The sequence below is a fragment of the Chiloscyllium plagiosum genome, unplaced genomic scaffold, assembly GCF_037043375.1.
Source record: "Chiloscyllium plagiosum isolate Xiang-an unplaced genomic scaffold, Cpla_swu_hap1 HiC_scaffold_18, whole genome shotgun sequence".
Lineage (NCBI taxonomy): Eukaryota > Metazoa > Chordata > Chondrichthyes > Orectolobiformes > Hemiscylliidae > Chiloscyllium > Chiloscyllium plagiosum.
Window position 1 is genome coordinate 76,499,170 of NW_028270156.1, and position 21,698 is coordinate 76,520,867.

The 21,698-nt window shown below is 41.8% G+C and overlaps 1 protein-coding gene across 1 annotated transcript in view; it reads left to right on the forward strand.

Annotated features, from left to right (window-relative positions):
• Positions 1–21,698, forward strand: part of LOC122558123 (mucin-6-like) — a 276,414-nt gene that overhangs the window by 32,001 nt on the left and 222,715 nt on the right. The window contains exons 7-9 of the mRNA XM_087996806.1: positions 2,449–2,587; positions 8,468–8,572; positions 16,793–16,865. Coding sequence (XP_087852932.1) covers positions 2,449–2,587; positions 8,468–8,572; positions 16,793–16,865 — 317 coding nt within the window. The remainder of the gene's footprint in view (positions 1–2,448; positions 2,588–8,467; positions 8,573–16,792; positions 16,866–21,698) is intronic.

Sequence of the window (21,698 nt, forward strand, 5' to 3'; positions counted from 1 at the left end):
AATGGCTGTCTATGATATGTAGCCATGAGTATGAACATTTATTTTTATAGAAGGGATTAAGTACTTGAAAAAGATTAAATATACTGGATAAGTTTTATCAGTGAGGGTGTTTAAATAAATAGTCAATTCTGTAAGCAATAATCAGACATTTATATCATTTAATGTCTTAGAAGCTTGTGAGTAGCATTTCCTTAATTTTCTTACCAGCTGCATGGGCCTCTGAGGCCTGTGCACAGCAATGATTTCCAAAACAGGAAAATATTGTGATTGGTGTGCTGATGCCGATGGCTGTGCATGGAATGTTCCCTCTTAGCAGCTGCATAGCTTAGAGGAAACGTTGCTCCTGAGGACTACCCAAAGTAGGGTGAGTTGCATGATATGTGTGAGAGCAGAAGACATTGGCTGGCATTACTTCACAAAAAAATTGGCAAGGGACTATAAAGAATCATAGGGAGGGGTACAGAGTCATTGGCAAGTATTGGCAGTAAATTGGCATAGGGGCTATAGGCGACTGGAGGGATAAGTAGTGTCCATGGGTTGGCATTCGGTTGGCATAAGGACTATAACGGGACATGAAGATTAAGCCTAGTTTGCACAGGATTGGCATAGAATGTGAGGACCAAGAAGGCTTTGGGAGCATGAGTTAGCATTGGTAGTGCATGAGGAGTGAATGAGTGGTAAGGACGACAGGGTTTTTTTTGTCTTACTTTGTTTTATTACAATGTGGATGAAGTTCTGATGCACCAAAACAGCCCACATTGTCACCTAACACTTCTTTGTTAATGTCATTTTCCTGGTGACTTCCCATTGCACCAGTTTTGTTCTTTAGATTTTTTATTAGTATCCTCCTCATGTGTTACTGCACTTCATAGTATTATTTCATCTATAAATTGAATTTGTACCTGTTATACCCATGTATCAGTCATTAGTTGTGGTGATTTTAATTTACACATAAATGAGAAAATCAGATTGATAATAGGAGCCTCTTGGAGTTATTTATAGAATCTTTTTGAGATAGGTTCTTAAAGCAGCACATGTTGGAACTGACCAGAGAGCAGATTACATTTGATATTATTCAATGTGATTTTTGACCTGAAAGTAAATGAACCTCCAGGTAACCGTGATTATAGTATGATTGAATTTTACATATAGATTGAAAGTGAAAAGAGTGGATCTGTATCTAGCATGTTAAATTTAAATAAAGGGCAACTATGTGCGCATAAAAGCTGACCTAGCTGTTGTGAATTAGAATAGCAGAAATATCAATAGAGAAGTAGCGGCAGACATTTAAAGGGTTATTTCAGAATTCTCAGAATATGTTCATTTCTAAAAAAAGAAATATCTAAGGGGAACTCTCATCTAAGGGAAACTCTCATCTAAGGGAAAAAGCATATAAATATCCAGAGTTGAGTGGGAGGTCAGATAACCAATCTGAATTTAGTGGTTTTCATCAGACTTCGGAAGGGAAAGGGTGGTTTAATTAAAATTTATAAGGTCCTGAATGATCATGGCAAAATGGAAAGGAAATTTCTTCTGAGTAAGTCTACAATTTCGGGAGCACTGTTTTAAAATTAGACATCATCTTTTTAAGACAGAGAGAAGATTTTTTTATCTCAGAGGATTGTGCGACTTTGGGATTTTCTGCTTCAGAAAACAATGGAGGCAGAGTCATTGAATATTTTTAAGCTAAAGTCAAATAAATTCTTGTTAGGCAGGGTGCATGGTTATCAGGATAGATGGGAATAGAGAATTTGCAACACAACAGATCAGCATGATTTCATTGAATAGCTGAGCAAGGGACGAACAGCCTACGTCTGCTCTGAATTCATATGTTAATTAATAATAAGTATTAAAATAGAGCAGACTGTAAAGCTTTTAGCTGACCATGTGCAAAGGTTATGGTAATGGTGGGAGAAGGTCCAAAGAATCCCAAATCCGAAGTTTTTTTAATGTACAGGTCATTTTGCTATAACGCGCATTCTACTATAAAGTGCAAATTAGATATAACACGCCTGACGAATTGTGGACGTTGTTTGGATAACATGAACTTTCTGCTGAACGTGTATAGCAATTTTCTATTAGTGATCTTCTACAGCGTAATTTTCTGTAGCGGTTTTCGATAACGCTATTAGTGCAATGTTGCAGTGGAATGCAACTGCCCGTTATAGCAGAACGTTACATATATAAGTGTGATGAACTTCCTTGGTCATGATCAACTGCATTGACATAAGATTGGCAAAAACATGGGTGGACTCCAAGAATATGGTTTCCACTGATCTTCAGTATAAGTTATGCAAAATTACATGAGAATACCACAGGAAACTGAAGAATGAGATATTTTAAACAAGGTAGACAATTATCGAATTATTCCTGCAACAGGAATATTTTATTTTTATTACTTTAACTTTTTTTAATGGTGTACTTTGAATATGTTTGTATTTTGTGCAGTGTGTGTTCTATGGGCCAATGGAAGTGCACTAATCTCCCATGTCCCGGACGATGTTCCATTGAAGGCGGCTCATTTGTTACCACTTTTGATTCACGACAGTATCGGTTCCACTCAGTCTGCATCTTTGTGCTGGTCAAAGTAAGATCTTGCGACAGTTCATTCACTTTTATGAGGTTAAGTGACAGAGTGAAGTTAGTCTGCCCTGTGTTTGAAAGTTACTTACTGTCAGTGTATATTTTAGTCTGTTTTACATACTTACATTTTATTCTGGCAAGCTTTTAATACTTGGAAATAATTGGTATTAATCAAGCAGAAAGAAGAAGAAAGGCCCTGATGATGATGTCCTTATACAAAATATAACCTGATAAGCTTCTGCCTTTTGTCAGGGTAAGGTCTTGAGGGTGACACCCAGCAGTATTAATGTCATGAGTATGAAGTACTGTATGTGCTGCCTTGAAGGTGAGTCACTGCCCAGATAATGTCCTTGGGCTGAGATTGAGAGGATGAGGATCCATCTATAAAAGCATTTGAGGCAAGGCCTCAATAGAAGTGGTCATGACAATCAGGGAAGACTAAGTGCTGGATTCCTTCGCATTCTGAGGCAGTAAAAATCCTTCAGGAAATATTTTTCTTTCAACATCTGATGACACACATCCCCTTTCCTTAATTATGTGCTTTAGTTTGGGAAGACCACTATGTCTGTGGCTGCGGAGTACAGTGATTGGATGAAGTCAGGCATAAGGATTCTGGATAATCCAAAATGGAGGATAACAAAAATTTCTGGCTGTAATAGGCTGCTCCTTTTTTGAGGGGTTTAGGTTTTGGAGGTGATTTTCTCGAATTCCAGGAGCAGCAATTACTGTTTTTTATGCTGTTGCATTGTTTTGAAACTTTAGAGAAAAAAAAAACTCAAAACACCAGCACTTTTAAAAGGGAGAGGAACAGACAAAGGAAGCACATGGTGAGGTCAGTACAGGAGAGAGAGAGAGAGAGAGAGAAAGAAACCCACGCTGCTAACAGATACGGCAGTGAACCTGCATCGTTACTACCTTTGCTGTTTGAATTCATGTATGTTTGGACATCGGAGTGCGTCTGGGAAAAGTAACAAACAGTGAAATTCACAACTAATCTTGGAGGAACCTGTTTGGGAGAGGTCACAGCACAGAAACAAATAAGTGAATATTTTAAGCATGGCCTGGCAGTAAGTTTGCAGTAGTGGGTAGAGTTGGTTCTTTCTTGATTATATGTCATATTGAGACATGTCTCTTGATTAAACTTAAAAATATAAGCCATAAGTATTAATTTAACCTGCAGCAGTGTTTTGTAGAGGAATAAGACAGTGCTATTTTCTGGGTCTGTAGATTGAAAGAAACAAAAATGGCCTTTAGTAGAGTGATATGCTCTTCTTGTCGGATGTGGGAGTTCAGGGAAAATTTACGTGGTTACTGAGGATTATAAATGCAATAAATGCCGTTAGTTGCGAATTCTATCAGATCAAATGGAACAATTGGAGTGACAGTTGGAGACAATGAGGAATCTTCAAGAACTAGGGGTTGTGATGGATGGCAGTTATAGGAAGGGAGAAAAGTCTCAGATACAGTCACATAGATGGGTTAACTCCAGGAAAGGTGAGAGAGGTAGGCAGGTAGTGCAGGAGTCATCTGCGGAGATCCCCATTTCAAACAAATATGCTGTTTTGGAAAATGTAGGAGGTGATGGATTCTCAGGGGAATGTGGCACAAGCAACCAAGTTTCTGGTATAGAGACTGAATCTAACGCAATGAGGGGTAAGCCAGGTTCCAACAGATCGATTGTGTTAGGGACTCTCTAGTCGGAGGTACAGACAGACATTTCTGTAGCTAGCAGTGAAAAATCAGAATGGTGTGTTGCTTCCCTGGTTCCAGGATCAAAGATGTCTCAGAGAGGGTGCAGAATGTTCTCAAGGGGGAAAGGGGCCAGCAGGAGGTCATTGTCCACATTGGAACCAATGACATAGGAAGGGCAAAGGTTGAGGTTCTGAAGGGAGATTACAGAGAGTTACGTAGAAATTTGCAAAGGAGGTCCTTGGGAGTAGTAATATCTGGATTACTCCTGGTGCTATGAGCTAGCGAGTGCAGGAATAAGAATTTAGAGCAGATGAATGCATAGCTGAGGAACTGGTGTATGGGAGAAGGATTCACATTTTTGGATCATTGGAATCTCTTTTGCGGTAGAAGTCACCTGTACAAGAAGGATGGATTGCACCTAAATTGGAAGGGGACTAATATACTGGCAGGGAGATTCGCTAGAGCTGCTCGGGAGGATTTAAACTAGTAAGATGTGACCCAAGGAGATAGTAAGGAAATAAATCAATCTGAGACTGTTACAGTTGGGAAAAGAAGTGAATCAAATAGGGCAGGCAGGGACAAAGCAGAGAACAAGATAGGACTGATAAATTAAACTGCATTTATTTCAATGCAAGAGGCCTAAGGGGAAAGCAGATGAACTCAGGGCATGGTTAGGAACATGGGACTGGGATATCATAGCAATTACAGAAATGTGGCTCAGGGATGGACAGGACTGGCAGCTTAATATTCCTGGATACAAATGCTACAGGAAGGATAAAAAGGGAAGCAAGAGAGGAGGGGGGAGTGGCATTTTTGATAAGGGATAGCATTACAGCTGTATTGAGGGAGGATATTCCTGGAAATATATCCAGGGAAGTTATTTGGGTGGAACTGAGAAATAAGAAAGGGATGATCACCTTTGTAATTGTATTTTAGTGAGCGGGAAATTGAGAAACAAAGTTGTAAGATCTCAGTTATCTGTAAGAATAGTAGGGTGGTTATGGTAGAGGATTTTAACTTTCCAAACATAGACTGGGATTGCCATAGTGTTAAGGATTTAGATGGAGAGGAATTTGTTAAGCATGTACAAGAAACATTTCTGATTCAGAATGTGGATGTACCTACTAGAGAAGGTACAAAACTTGACCTACTCTTGGGAAATAAGGCAGGGCAGGTGACTGAGTTGTCAGCGGGGAGCACACAATTCTATTTTTTTTAAATAGTGATGGAAAAGGATAGACCAGATCTAAATGGTGAAGTTCTAAACTGGAGAAAGGCCAATTTTGATGGTATTAGGCAAGAACTTTCAAAAGCTGGTCGGGGACAGATGTTTGCAGGTAAAGGGACGGCTGGAAAATGGGAAGCCTTCAGAAATGAGAAAACGAGAATCCAGAGAAAGTATATTCCTGTTAGGGTGAAAGGAAGGGCTGGTAGGTATAGGTAGAGAAATTGAGGGTTTGGTTAAGAAAAAGGAGGAAGCATATGTCAGATATAGACATGATAGATCGAGCGAATCCTTAGAAGAGTATAAAGGCAGTAAGAGTATACTTAAGAGAGAAATCAGGAGGGCAAAAAGGGGACATGAGATAGCTTTGGCAAACAGAGTATAGAATGTGGGGAAATAGATGGTGACATCTTGAAAAATGTCCATATTACAGAGGAGGATGTGCTGGATGTTTTGAAACGCATAAAAGTGGATAAACTCCGAGGACCTGATCAGGTGTGCCCTGGAACTCTGTGGGAAGCTAGGGAAGTGATTGCTGGGCCTCTTGCTAAGGTATTTGTATCATCGATAATTACATGTGAGGTGCCGGAGACTGGAGGTTGGCTAACATGGTGCTACTGTTTAAGAAGGGTGGTAAGGACAAGCCAGGGAACTATAGACCAGTAAGCCTGACGTCAGTGATGGGCAAGTTGTTGGAGGGAATCCTGAGGGACAGGATTTACACGTATTTGGAAAGGCAGGGTCTGATTAGGGATAGTCAAAATGGCTTTGTGCGTGGGAAATCATGTCTCACAAACTTGATTGAGTTTCTTGTAGTAACAAAGAGGATTGATGAGGACAGAGTGGTACACGTGATCTATATGGACTTCAGTAAGGCATTTGACAAGAATCCTCATGGGAGACTACATAGCAAGGACAGATCTAGCTGGGGCCCATATGCCTGTCTCTTTGTTGGCTACGTAGAGCAGTTCATCTTCCGTAATTACACCGGCACCACTCCCCACCTCTTCCTCCGCTACATTGATGACTGCATTGGCGCCACCTCGTGCTCCCGCGAGGAGGTTGAGCAATTCATCAACTTCACCAACACATTCCACCCTGACCTTAAATTTACCTGGACCATCTCTGACACCTCCCTCCCCTTCCTGGACCTCTCCATCTCCATTAATGACGACCGACTTGACACTGACATTTTTTACAAACCCACCGACTCCCACAGCTACCTGGATTACACCTCTTCCCACCCTACCTCTTGCAAAAATGCCATCCCATATTCCCAATTCTTCCGCCTCCGCCGTATCTGCTCCCAGGAGGACCAGTTCCACCACAGAACACACCAGATGGCCTCCTTCTTTAGAGACCGCAATTTCCCTTCCCACGTGGTTAAAGATGTCCTCCAATGCATCTCGTCCACATCCTGCACTTCTGCCCTCAGACCCCACCCCTCCAACCGTAACAAGGACAGAACGCCCCTGGTGCTCACCTTCCACCCTACCAACCTTCGCATAAACTAAATCATCCGCCGACATTTCCGCCACCTCCAAAAAGACCCTTTTTCCCTCCCCACCCCTTTCCGCCTTCCGCAAAGACCATTCCCTCCGTGACTACCTGGTCAAGTCCACGCCCCCCTACAACCCACCCTCCCATCCTGGCACTTTCCCCTGGCACCGCAGGAACTGTAAAATCTGTGCCCACACCTCCTCCCTCACCTCTATCCAAGGCCCTAAAGGAGCCTTCCACACCCATCAAAGTTTTACCTGCACATCCACTAATATCATTTATTGTATCCGTTGCTCCCGATGCGGTCTCCTCTACATTGGGGAGACTGGGCGCCTCCGAGCAGAGCGCTTTAGGGAACATCTCTGGGACACCCGCACCAATCAACCATACTGCCCTTTGGCCCAACATTTCAACTCCCCCTCCCACTCTGCCGAGGACATGGAGGTCCTGGGCCTCCTTCACCGCCGCTCCCTCACCACCAGACGCCTGGAGGAAGAACGCCTCATCTTCCGCCTCGGAACACTTCAACCCCAGGGCATCAATGTGGACTTCAACAGTTTCCTCATTTCCCCTTCCCCCACCTCACCCTAATTCCAAACTTCTAGCTCAGCACTGTCCCCATGATTTGTCTGGACTTGTCCTACCTGCCTATCTCCTTTTCCATCTATCCACTACACCCTCTCCTCCCTGACCTATCACCTTCATCCCCTCCCCCACTCGCCCATTGTACTCTATGCTACTTTCTCCCCACCCCCATCCTCCTCTAGCTTATCTCTCCACGCTTCAGGCTCACTGCCTTTATTCCTGATGAAGGGCTTTTGCCCGAAACGTCAATTTCGCTGCTATCTGGCAGGCATGGACACGTTGGACCGAAGAATCTGTTTCCGTGCTTTACATCTCTGTGACTCTCTGTCCATCTTCTAAAATATGAGTTCCCTAGTTTGAGCTGTTAATTTGATCCAATCAGGCATTCCTGTGTGACAGATGTGGAGTCTCAGGAGTTCTATTCACTCCAGGAGCCAGCTCTGAGTTAGCTGGGTCATTACCATGTACTATGAATCCGTAAATAAAAGGTGACATGGTGATGAGATACTGGTCTTTGTGGAGTTATTTTGGGGAGAAAAGCATTTGAAAGGTGTCAGTTGAAAGGGAATGGGTGCTGAAAGTTTAACTCTAGTTTCCAAAAATTATAACATGGCAATGTATGTGTTTAATATGTCATCATTTCTACAACTTTTATAGCAATTCTCAACTTCTAGTCTACCAATTAAGCATTTGAATCTCTTATGAATGCAAAACTCAACTAACTGTCTATTGAGTTATTTAAACAACAGGAAGTTTAGAAAAAGTCATGTCAGAATAATAAATGACTTTAGATCAATGTGGGAGTGTACTGATCTATACTGATTGAAGAAAAACATTATTTACACAACCAGCTCATTATTAATGATTGAAATTTTATTCCAGAGTCCGGTGATACCTGGTAATGGACACATTGAAGCACAATTTGAGAAATCTGGTGTGAAGCCCACAGAAACGTCATTAAGTGCTGTAATTTACACAAGTGATAAGGTGACTGTTTTAGTGCAAAATATCAAATGAAAGTAAGAGTTTTAATCATAAAGATATTATAATGATTGACCAGTTTTATAGGTCAGAAGGAAGCTATTAGGCCAGTTACATCTGATACAGCTCTCTGAAAGAGATATATACTTAGTCCCATTCCTCTATTCATCCACTTGTCTATCATAATATTTGATGGAATGTATTTATAATACAATGTTTGTGGTCGACTCTCCTATGTCCTAATAAAATTAAAATTGTATAACTCCTCAGAATGATAGGCAGTCTACCTCCAAAGCTACAAAGGCATCATCTAACCTGCACAGGTTAGGCCTTTGGTATCTAGGTATTTGATCAGGTTTTATCACCGATTTTTTTGAAAGAGTCTTGAAAGGGCCTGAATCCAAGATCAGGGTACCATATTACCAATAAGTTGGGAAATCTCGCCCAAAAACTGGCCATAATGACATACTTATATCTGATGGGAAGTGTCAGGATTCTATCTTAGTAAATTAGGGTGAGTGATTAGTGGTTCAAGATTGTAGACTTCAAAAGTAATGCTGGTAGGTCAGACTGTTTTTGAAAGAGTGAGGAAATTGTGATCACAGCCAGGATAAAGTTTGGGATATTTGGGAGTGTAAGGCCAAGTTCGCAATTGTTTGGGGCAAATTGAGAACACATGTTGCGATGATAAGTTGGGTTCAGAAAGGACCTTGTAGTTTTGGAATTGGCAGCACTAACAATAATGTTAGTAGTTAAAGTCATGAACACAGACCAGTCCGTCTCCCAAACCAAACTTCCATCCATTAACTCCATCTACACTTCTCACTGCCTTGGAAAGGGAACCAATGTCATCCATCAGGTAGAAGATACAAAAGCTTAAACACACAAAGAACATAGAATAGTACAGTGCAGCACAGGCCCTTCAGCCCTCTATGTTGTGCTGGCCTTTTATCCTACTCTAAGATCAGACAAAACTACATACCCTTCATTGTACTATCTTCCATGTGCCTATTGAAGAGTCGCTTAAATGTCTCTAATATATCTGACTCTACTACCACTGCTGGCAGTGCATTCCACACAGCCACCACTCCCTGAGTAAAGAACCTATCTCTGTCATCTCCCCTAAACCTTCCTCCTATTAGCTTAAAATTATGCCCCCTCATGATAGACATTTCTGCCATGGGATAAAAGTCTCTGTCTATCCACTCTATCTATGCCTCTCAACATCTTGTAAATCTCTGTCAAGTCACCTCTCATTCTTCTTCACTTCAGTGAGAAAAGTCCTGGCTCACTCAATCTTTCTTCATAAGACATGCTCCCCAGTCTAGGCAGCATCCTGGTAAATCTCTGATGCACCCTCTAGAAAGCTTTCACTACTTTCCTATAATGAGGCGACCAGAACTCTGTACAGCTGCAGCATGACCTTGTGGTTCTTAAACTCAATCCCCCTGTTAATAAATGCCAACACACTATGTGTCTTCTTAACAACCCATTCAACCTGGGTGGCAACTTTGTGGGATCTATGGACTTGGACCCCAAGATTTCACTGTTCTTCCACACTGCCAAGGATCTTGCCTTTAACCCTGTATCTGCATTCAAATTCAATCTTCCAAAGTGAACAACTTCGCACATTTCTAGGTTGAACTTCATCTGCCACGTATCAGCACAGTTCCGTGTCCTGTTGATGTCTCATTGCAACCTACAACAGCCCTCCACACTATCCACAACTCCACCAACATTGGTGTTAGCAGCAAAATTACTAACCTACCCTTCCACTTCCTTATCCAAGTCATTTATAAAAATCGCAAAGAGCAGAGGTCCCAGAACCAATCCCTGTGGAACATTACTGGTCACCAAGCTTCAGGCTGAATCAACAGTTCAATAACAGCTTCTTTCCCGCTGTTATTAGACTTTTGAATGAACCTCTCAAATTTCAAATCTAATGTTGATCTTGCTTTTTGTTCAGCAGTAGGCCATTCACCCCATCAAGTCTGCTCCACTATTCAATGAGATCATAGCTGATCTGATCATTCTCAACTCAATTTTCTTGCCTGAATCCCACAATCTTTGATTCTCTTACTGATTAAAAATCGGTCCATCACAGCCTTGAATATACTTAGTGACTGTGCTGCGACAGCCCTCTGGTAAATAAAATTCCATAGATAGACTGCCCTCTTGAGAGAAAAATATACTTCCCATCTATGACTTAAATGGACAACCCCTTAAAATGAGATTATGCCATTTGATCCTGGACTATCCTGCAACATCTCAGTATCTACTCTGACAAGACTCCTAAGAATCTTATATTTCAACAGGGTAACCTCATTTTTTTAAACTGTATTATGTATCAACCCAACTACTCAAGCCCTTCTCATAAGAAAGTCCCTCCATAACTGGTTTCAGCTTCGAGAACCTTCTCTGGACCGCCTCCAATGCCAGTATTTTTTTTCTTAGATGAGGGACCCAAATTATTTACAGTATTTCAGCTGTGGTCTGAGTAGTGTCTTACGTAGTATTTGCAAGATCTCCCTACTTTAATACTTCATTTTGTGCAGTGTTTCATGTTTGCAGCAGGGACCAGAGGTAAGTAAAAGCCTCATCTGAATATGCAAATAGGCTTAACACCTGTTCTGAATATAAATGAAGAATGCAACTCATTAGTTCTTAAACTAGATGAGTCTCTGCATATTTCGTATCATATGTAGGCACAATATTCCAACCAGTCCTCAAGCAAAGTTCCTCTTCTGAGTACATTTCTAGATGATATACCCAGGTGAAGAGGGGTGAACTACCTCCATTCTTTATTCGCCAACCCTTCTGGGTTGGTCACAATAAGATAAATTAGAAAGGATTCATTTGTAGATACCATTCTCCCAGAGCAAATGAATTTGACTAGGCCTCTTGAGTCAATGAAGGAGTGATTTTACTAGTAACTAAATACAAGAAGATATAATTGTACAATGCGGATTAGAAATGAGAAGTGAATCTAAAAAAATTAAAAGATACACAAATCACTCATGAAGAGCAGGTACTGGTATGTTGATAATTGAGCAATTGATTTAGAGATTCTTTACTTTGCAAATGAGCTGCAATTCTTTTGTCCTTTTTCATTTGAACTGGCTTGTTGGCTCTCAGCACAGAAAACAAGAGCTGCCTTTTGTCCTACATTTTGAACATACTTCTATCATTCAGAGTGTGAGAATCATTTACCCATAACTCAGGAGTGTCTAGTGACTGGTTCTTCCTTTGTGACTTTCACAGCACACTAATACTCAAACCCAAGCTAGTACCTCAGTCTGCTCGCTGTTATGGACGAAGTCAGACCCCCTCAAAATATTATAAGAAGGCAGCCCAGACCCTAAATTTTATAGTTGTCTAAGCTCGTGTAAGGTGAACATTCCAGGAGTGATGCAGCTGGCCTAACCACTCAGTTTTAAACAAAATAGAATTTATTTACAGACAAACAAAAGAGAACAGAATATAGATTAATGTAACTTACCTGAAAATTCAATTGACACAAAAATGCAACTCAATGATGCTGTTCCAAATACCTGCAACATCTCATGAACACCCCCTTGGCAAAAAAGGTAAAATCAAACACAGGTATTTACAGGAGAGATGTAAAAGAGAGAGAGAGGATCAGCATGGAACTGTACCTTTGGGTCCCCTGCAGCTTCTCTGGGTTCCCAGCTAAAATTTGACTGGCAGCTGTGAACAACACAGCTTGCTAAAACCAAACCCTGGACTGGGACAACTGGTCACTCCCCTTTAATCTTAAGTGTTTTTTAAAACACTTCTACAAACTTTTTTGAATATTTCCAGACATATGAGAACCTCTGCCTTAACAGCCCTTCTGAAAACAAAAGCAAGGACAGAATAACCTTAAAGCATTATCAACCTTGCATACATGAGCTGAAAAATGGCAGATGGAATTCAATCTGGATAATTGCAAGGTATTGCATTTTGGTACAATGAGCAGGGACAGGACTTCTATAATTAATGGTAGAGCCTTGATTAGTGTTGTAGAACAGAGGGACCTAGGAGTTCAGGTACACATTTTTTGAAGTTCGTGTCATATATAGACTGGATGGTGAAAAAGGCATTTTGCACGCTTGCTTTCATTGTTCAGTCCTTTGAATAAAGGTGTTGGGAAGTCATGTGGAGATTGTATAGGACATGGGTAATGCCTCTTCAGGAATACTGTTTCCAGTTCTTGTTGCCGAGTTATTGAAAGTATGTTATTAAGTTAGAGATGGTTCAGAAGAGGTATATCAGGATTTTACTGGGTATGGAAGATTTGAGTTATAAAGAAGGCTGGATAGTCTAAGACTTTTTTTCCTGGAGTGTAAGAAGAGAGTTGACCTTATGGAGGTTTGTAAAATCATGTTTGTAGTGTATTTCTCCCTTGTAGCTTCCTTGACCCATTCAGGTATGACAGTTCAGGGTTCCTTGCAAGACAGGCACTGACATGACATCCACAGTTATCTTTTGGCTGTATCTCCACTTTTTAAATAAAACTATGTTATAATTAATTTTTTTAATGTCCATGGGTGATCTGAGGCAAAGTTACAGTAATCATGGGGGATTTCAATATGCAAGTGGACTAGGAAAATCTGGTTGGTAGTGGTTCACAAGAAAAAGAATTTATGGAATGTCTTTGGAGCAGCTTGTGGTAGAACAGGCCCTTCAGCCCTTGGTGTTGTGCCGGCCTTTTATCAAAATCTAAGATCAGACTAACCTACACACTCTTCATTGTACTATCTTCCATGCGCCTATCTAAGAGTTGCTTAAATGTCCCTAATGTATCTAACTCTACTACCTCTGCTGATATTCCATGCTCCCACCTCTCTCTGTGTAAAGAATCTACCTCTGATATCACCCCTAAACCTTCCTCCAATTACCTTAAAATGATGCCTCCTCATCATAGAAGTTTCTACCATGGGAGTGGAAAAGGCAATACTGTATTTAGTGTTGCGCAATGAGGCAGACATGATAAGGGAACTTCAGTTGAAGGAACCCTTAGGAAGCAGTGATCAGAACATGATTGAATTTACTCTGCAATTTGAGAGAGGGAAGATAGAATCAGAGTTAATGGTATTTCAACTGAATAAAGGCAACTGCAGAGGCATGAGGGAGATGCTAGGTAGAATTGATTGGGAGAGGAGCCCAGCAGGAAAGACAGTATAACAACAATGGCAAGACTTTCTGGAAGTAATTCAGGAGGCACAGCAGAGATTCATCCCGAGGAAAAAGAAGAACGGTACAGGGAGGATAAGGCAACCATGGCTGACGAGGGAAATCAAGGATAGCATAAAAGCCAAAGAGAAAGTATGTAAAGTAGCAAAGAATGGTGGAAAACCAGTGGGCAACAAAAAAAAAGGAGGAAGAAGATTAAGTATGAGGGTAAGCTAGCCAGTACTACAAAGGAAGACTGTAAGCATTTCTTTAGATGAATGAAGGGTGAAAGAGAGGCAAAAGTGGACATTGGGCTGCTGAAAAATGATGCTAGAGGAATAGTAGTGGGGAACAAGGAAATGGCTGAGGAACTGAATAATTACTTCAGTTCAGTCTTCATAATGGAAGACATGAGTAATATCCCAAATATTCAAGAGAGTGAGGGGGAAAAGCTGAATATGGTGGCCATCACCAAGGAGAAGTTGCTAGAAAAACTGAATGGCCTGAAGGTGGATAAATAACCTGGACCAGATGGATTACACCCCAGAGTTCTAAAGGAGGTAACTGAAGACATAGTGGAGGCGATAGTGGTAATCCTTCAGGAATCATTGAAATCATGGAGGGTCTAAGAGGACTGGAAAATTGCTAACGTAACACCCCGTTTAAAAAATGAGTAAGGCAGAAGACGGAAAATTACAGACCAATTAACCGAACATCAGTCGTGGATAAGGTCCTGGAATCCATTGTAAAGGATGAGATTTCTGAATACTTGGAAGTGTATGGTAAAATAGGGCATGGTTTCATCAAGGGTAGGCCATGCCTGACAAATCTGCTAGAATTCTTTGAGGAAGTAACAAGCTGATTAGACCAAGGAGAACCAATGGATGTTAGCTACCTGAATTTCAAGAAGGCCTTTGACAAGGTACCACACAGGAGGCTGCTGAGTAAGATAAGGGCCCATGGTGTTAGAGGCAAGTAGCTAGCATGGATAGAAGTTTGGCTGTCTGGCAGAAAGCGGAGAGTGGGGATAAAAGGGTCCTTCTCAGGTTTGCAGCTGATGACAAATGGTGTTCCACAACACTCAGTGGAACCACAAAGACCACATCTTTTCACTTTATACATTAACGATCTAGATGAAGGAATTGAGGGCTTTCTGGCAAGGTTTGCAGATGATACAAAGATAGGTGGAGGGACAGGTAGCATCGAGGAGGCAGAAAGATTTGGACAGGTTAGGAGAGTGGGCAAAGAAGTGGCAGATGGATTACAACATGGGAAAGTGTCAGATCATGCACCTCAGTTAGAAGAATAGAGGGAACAACTACTTTCTAAATGGGGAGAAAATTCAGAAGTCTGAAGTGCAAAGAGACTTCAGAGTTCTATTCCAGGATTCTCCCAAGATAAACTTGCAGTTTGAGCCAGTAGTTAGGAAGGCAAATGCAATGATGGCATTTATTTTGAGAAGACTTCAATATAAAAACAGGGATGTACTTCTGAGGCTCTATAAGGCTCTGGCTCGTCCACATTTGGAATATTATGCACAGTTTTGGTCCCTATATCTCAGGAAGGATATAACTGGCACTGCTGCATGTTCAGAGGAGATTCACGAGAATGGTCCCAGGAATGAACAGCTTAAAATATGAGGAACATTTGAGGACTCTGGGTCTATATTTGATGGAGTTTAAAAGGATGAGGGGGCGATCTAACCAAAACTTATAGAATATTGAATGCCCGGAACAGAGTTGGGAAGACAGTTCCATTGATAGGAGTGACTCAGATCCGAAAGCACAGCCTTAGAGTAAAGGGAAGACCTTTTAGAATGGAGGTAAGAAGAAACTTATCAGCCATGATTGAATGGCGGAGCAGACCTGATGGGCTGAATGGCCTAATTTCTGCTTGTATGTCCTGTGATCTTATGGTTCCATGGTCAAGACAGTGAGTCTCCTTTTCAACCCTTGTGTTATCTGCACAGTACCTACAAAAGAGACTTTTCATATGTCCTACTTTCACATCTTCCTCTTCATTTTTTTTGGTGAAAAACAAGGTTGATACATATGCAGCTGCATTTAGCCAGAAGTGCCTAATGCCTCATTCATCGCTGCCTCCTCATGAGGTCCCCAAGATAGATACCTATGTTCCACCAATGTTATTCTCTCCACATTAGATAAAGGATTGTTGAAGACACTGCATATAGCAGATACTATGAGTCCTAACCAAATCTTAGCAGTGTTTCTGAAGACTTGTCCTGCACAATTAGATATCTCTGGAGACACATGCTGATTCCATGCACCGAGAATACTGATACTTGCCCAACCAAATGGAAAATTGTGCAGTCCACAAAAAAAGGTCAAATCCAACAAGACCAATACCTCCCAAAAAGCAAAAGAAATCAGTAAAACTAATGAATGAAACATATTGGTCCAACCTATATTGCATTTTTCAAAATGAAGGTCCAGTAAATCCACTGTATTGATTGCCAAGTATGGGGTTGAGAATGCTTTTCCGTCTGGGCTAGCAAAATTGAAGTAAATGGAAATCAGGGGAGCAACTCACTACTAGTTGGAGTAATAAACACTACAAAGATAGATGATTCTGTTTATTGGAAACCCATCCTCTCAGTTCCAGGACATGATTATAGGAGTTTCTCAGCCGCTCCAGCTCTTCTTCGTACAGTCAAAAGTGGGAATGATCGCTAATTGTTAGCGTTCAGTGCCATCATTCTGAAGCAACCTGTGTCCATATAAAGAAAATTCCCAAACAACACTTAGATTTGTTCTGAAAAATGCTAAACTACATTCCCACCAGACAAGTGCCTGTCTCTGCCAAAAGTGAAATTTTGTGTTTTATCTGATCTCCTTCCTAAACTACCCACAACTGATAGAGGACTAAAACTATTGCCAAATTATGGATTTATAAAAAGGAATTCTGATGGTAAGAAGTGGACTGCAGAAAGGGCAGTCCTTTGAATGATGTTCTTTTATAAAAGGTGTCTTGAATCTGCTTAGAATCTCCATGTAGCTCATACCTTTATTCAATTACGGTATTGTTTCACAGATAAAAATTACCTTCCTGAAATGGGGCATGATATACGTGAATAATCAGATCCAGAGTCTACCATTCCTGAAAGGTAAATGATCACCAATTCAGTATTGTTAACCTAGCAAAGTGTCCTTCAATACCTCCACAAGTAACCAAGTACTGATCTGAAATGAGAGATGGTAAAGGGAGCTGACTAAAAGCAATGTTACAGAGTGTTTAAAGAGACTTTTGTTTGGGGAAGGCATTCCAGGACCTCTGAGTTTAAATAAGGAGTTGCAGAGCCATGGAACCAGATTTCATCAAGGAGGTGGGTATCAGGAGTCAAAATTTTCCAGATCCATAATCCATGGGGGAAGCTTACTCTATTCTTGTGCCAGGGAGGGAGCATGGGCTGGAGATGGACTGCTACCTCCTGAAGCACACCTGAGGCAGAAATGGATGTGAGCAGATGGTTAGGATGATAGGTTAAGTTACAGTCCCATTATATTCATGAATATTACTCTCTACCACACACACCCATCCCGTCCCATGTGCCTCATATTTCCCATACTCTCTTCGTGTACACATGTCCCCTTTTCTCTCCATGCCCACTTATTCAGTATGTATTTAGTACATTTAATGAGCTGTATAATAATACTGGCAAGTCTTTGAAATTATCTTGACAATAAAAGCAGCCACTTAAAAGTCCTTCAAATCTATCTCCATTTGAATTGACTAAATCTGTGCTCTCAGATCCAACCCCAACATTGTTTAGCATTTAAAAGTCCTTTTAAACAGTGTTGTTCCTCTTACGTTCACATAAAACTGTCAGTCATGGAAATCCCATTGAAGAAATTTTTAATTCAATTTACATCTCTCAGTTTTGTCCAGTTTAACACATTATTACGAAAGGTTCTTCAAAGAATAATCAGGAAAGCTGTCAATCAAAATTTTCATTTTCACCTCAGTTAAGGAGACCCTTGCTGGACTTCTTGCATGTCCACCAACTATTCAGAGTGAGTTCATTATTAATTTTTGGTGAACGTGCAAGAATGACTAATGGACACAGTGTCTGCAAAAAAAACCCAAATGTCTGGATGTCAAACTGCTACTGTTGGTACAATTGCCATTTCTACCTTGTCACCACCCCTCAGAATCTTATGTTTCAATCAACTCACTTATTAACTTTCTAATCTCCAGCAAATACAATCCTAGCCTGTTCAATCTTCCTTTATAAACAACACACCCATTTCAGGTAAGCCTTTTTCTGAATTGTTTTCAGTGTATTTGCATCCTTCCTTAAATAAGGTGACCAGAGCAGTATGGAGCATTCTTGATGTGGTTATAACACATTAGTCCTTATGGCACTCTTCTAGTCACAGCCTGCCAACTTGAAAATGCCCCACTTATCATTATTCCTCATCAGTTAAATTAATTTTCTGTCAATGTTATGAGTCATTTTCTTGTATACTAATGTTGAGTGCGGTACCTTAGTGCTTGCTTTATGGAAATCAAATATCTTTTGGTTATCTTTTATCTATCTTACTAGCTATGTCCTTAAAGACTCTAATAGATTTATCAAATAAGATTTGCCTTTTGTAATACCTTAATCATGTATGATTTTCTAAATGCATCGTTCCAACTTCCTTAAAACCAGATTTCAGTATTGCCCCAATAATTGATATGAGGTTAACCAATCTACAATTTCCTCTTTTCTCTCCCAGTTCTTGAATATTGGTGTTACATTTGCTAGTTCTAATCTACTTGCACTATTTTAAAATCTAGGGTATTTTGGAAAATCATAACCAACACATTCACTATCTTTGAAGCTATCTCGGTTAAAACCCTATGCTGCTGAAACTTCGACCTCAACCTTTTGTGATTAAGCATTGGGGACTTCCTGCCCTGGCTGTAGAGGAAGGGTATGTTTTTTTTACTAAAGCCAGTCAAATCTTCCATGACTGGTGGTCGATATCATAGGGATTTAAATAAGATCACTTCATACTTCTTTGAGGAGGTAACAAGCATGTTAGATAATAGTTAAGTCATGGGTATAATAAATTTTGATTCCCAGAAAGCATTTGAAGAAGTGCCGTATGTTAGCCAACATAATCAGATAAGATCCCATGGTGTTGGAGATAGACAATTAGCATGGATACACTATTAGCTAAATAATAGAAGAGAGAGTGTTGGGATAAAAGAGCATTTTCAGAGGGGCAAACTGTAGCTAGTGGAGTGCCACAGGGATCAGTGCTGGGGCCATAAGTATTTATCACGTTTATTTATGACTTGAATGAGGGAAGGTAATGCAGCAGAGACACATTTGTGGATGACTCAAATATAAGTGGGAAGGCGAGTCATAGAGATGTACAGCACAGAAACAGATCCTTCGGTCCAAATGATCATGCCGACCAGATATCCCAACCCAATCTCGTCCCACTTGCCAGTATCCGGCCATAATTCTCCAAACTCTTCCTATTCATATACCCGTCCAAGTGCCTTTTAAATACTGCAATTGTACCAGCCTCCACCATTTCTTCTGGCAGCCCATTCCACGCAAGCACCACCCTCCATGTGAAAAGGTTGCCCCTTAGTTCTCTTTTATATCTTTCCCTTCTCACCCTAAACCTATGACCTCTAGTTCTGGACTCCCCCACCCCAGTGAAAAGACCTTGTCTATATACCCTATCCATGCTCCACATATTTTTATAAACCTCTATAAGTCACCCCTCAGCCTCCAATGGTCCAGGGAAAAGAGCCCTAGCCTATTCAATCTCTCCCGATAGCTCAAATCCTCCAGCCCTGGCAACATCCTTGTAAATCTTTTCTGAACCTTTTCAAGTTTCACAACATCCTTCCAACAGGAAGGAGACCAGAATTGCATGCAATATTCCAAAAGTGGCCTAACCAATGTCCTGTACAGCCCCAACATGACCTCCCAACTCCTGTACTCATACTCTGACCAATAAAGGAAAGCGTACCAAACACTTTTTTCACTCTCCTATCTACCTGCAACTCCACTTTCAAAAATCTATGAACCTGCACTCCAAGATCTCTTTGTTCAGCAACATTCCCTCGGACCTTACCATTAAGTATATAAATTCTGCTAAGATTTGCTTTCCCAAAATACAGCACCTTGAATTTATCTAAATTAAATTCTATCTGCCACTCCTCACCCCATTGGCTCATCTGATCAAGGTCCCATTGTAATCCGAGGTAACCTTCTTGGCTGTCCACGAGACCTCCAATTTTACTAACTATACCTCTTAAGCTCACATCCAAATCATTAATATAAATGATGAAAAGTAGTGGACCCAGCACTGATCCTTGTGGCACTCCACTGGTCACAGGCCTCCAATCTGAAAAACAACCCTCTACCACCACCCTCTTTGAGCTAGTTCTGTATCCAAATGGCTAGTTCTCCCTTTAATCCATGAGATTTGATCTTGCTAACTAGTCTCCCATGTTGAATGCCTTGAATGCCTTACTGAAGTCCATATAGATCACATCTACTGCTCTACCCTCATCAATCTTCTTTGTTACTACTTCAAAAAACTCAGTCAAGTTTGTGAGATGTGATTTCCCACGCACAAAGCTATGTTGACGATCCTTAATCAGACCTTGCCTTTAAATACATCGAGAAAGTGAGGACTGCAGATGCTGGAGATCAGAGCCGAAAATGTGTTGCTGGAAAAGCGCAGCAGGTCAGGCAGCACCCAAGGAACAGGAGAATCGACGTTTCAGGCATAAGCCCTTCTTCAGGAATGAGGAAAGTGTGTCCAGCAGGCTAAGATAAAAGGTAGGGAGGAGGGACTTGGGGGAGGGGCGTTGGAAATGCGATAGGTGGAAGGAGATCAAGGTGAGGGTGATAGGCTGGAGTGGGATGGGGGCGGAGAGGTCAGGAAAAAGATTGCAGGTTAGGAAGGCGGTGCTGAGTTTGAGGGATTTGACTGAGACAAGGTGGGGGGAGGGGAAATGAGGAAACTGGAGAAATCTGAGTTCATCCCTTGTGGTTGGAGGGTTCCTAGGCGGAAGATGAGGCGCTCTTCCTCCAACCGTCGTGTTGCTATGGTCTGGCGATGGAGGAGTCCAAGGACCTGCATGTCCTTGGTGGAGTGGGAGGGGAGTTGAAGTGTTGAGCCACGGGGTGGTTGGGTTGGTTGGTCCGGGTGTCCCAGAGGTGTTCTCTGAAACGTTCCGCAAGTAGGCGGCCTGTCTCCCCGATATAGAGGAGGCCACAGCGGGTGCAGCAGATGCAATAGATGATGAGTGTGGAGGTGCAGGTGAATTTGTGGTGGATATGGAAGTATCCCTTGGGGCCTTGGAGGAAAGTAAGAGGGGAGGTGTGGGCGCAAGTTTTGCATTTCTTGCGGTTGCAGGGGAAGGTGCTGGGAGTGGAGGTTGGGTTGGTGGGGGGTATGGACCTGACGAGGGAGTCACGGAGGGAGTGGTCTTTTCGGAACGCTGATAGGGGAGGGGAGGGAAATATATCCCTGGTGGTGGGGTCCGTTTGGACGTGGCAGAAATGACGGCGGATGATACGCTGTACATGGAGGTTGGTGGGGTGGTAGGTGAGGACCAGTGGGGTTCTGTCCTGGTGGCGGTTGGAGGGGCGGGGCTCAAGGGCAGAGGAGCGGGAAGTGGAAGAGATGTGGTGGAGGGCATCGTCGACCACGTCTGGGGGGAAATTGCGGTCCTTGAAGAAGGAGGCCATCTGGGTTGTACGGATTTGGAACTGGTCCTCCTGGGAGCAGATGCGGCGGAGATGAAGGAATTGGGAAGATGGGGTGGCGTTTTTACAGGGGGCAGGATGGGAGGAGGTGTAGGCCAGGTAGCTGTGGGAGTCGGTCGGTTCATAGTAAATGTCCATGTTGATTCGGTCGCCCGAGATAGAAATGGAAAGGTCTAGGATGGGGAGGGAGGAGTCTGAGACGGTCCAGGT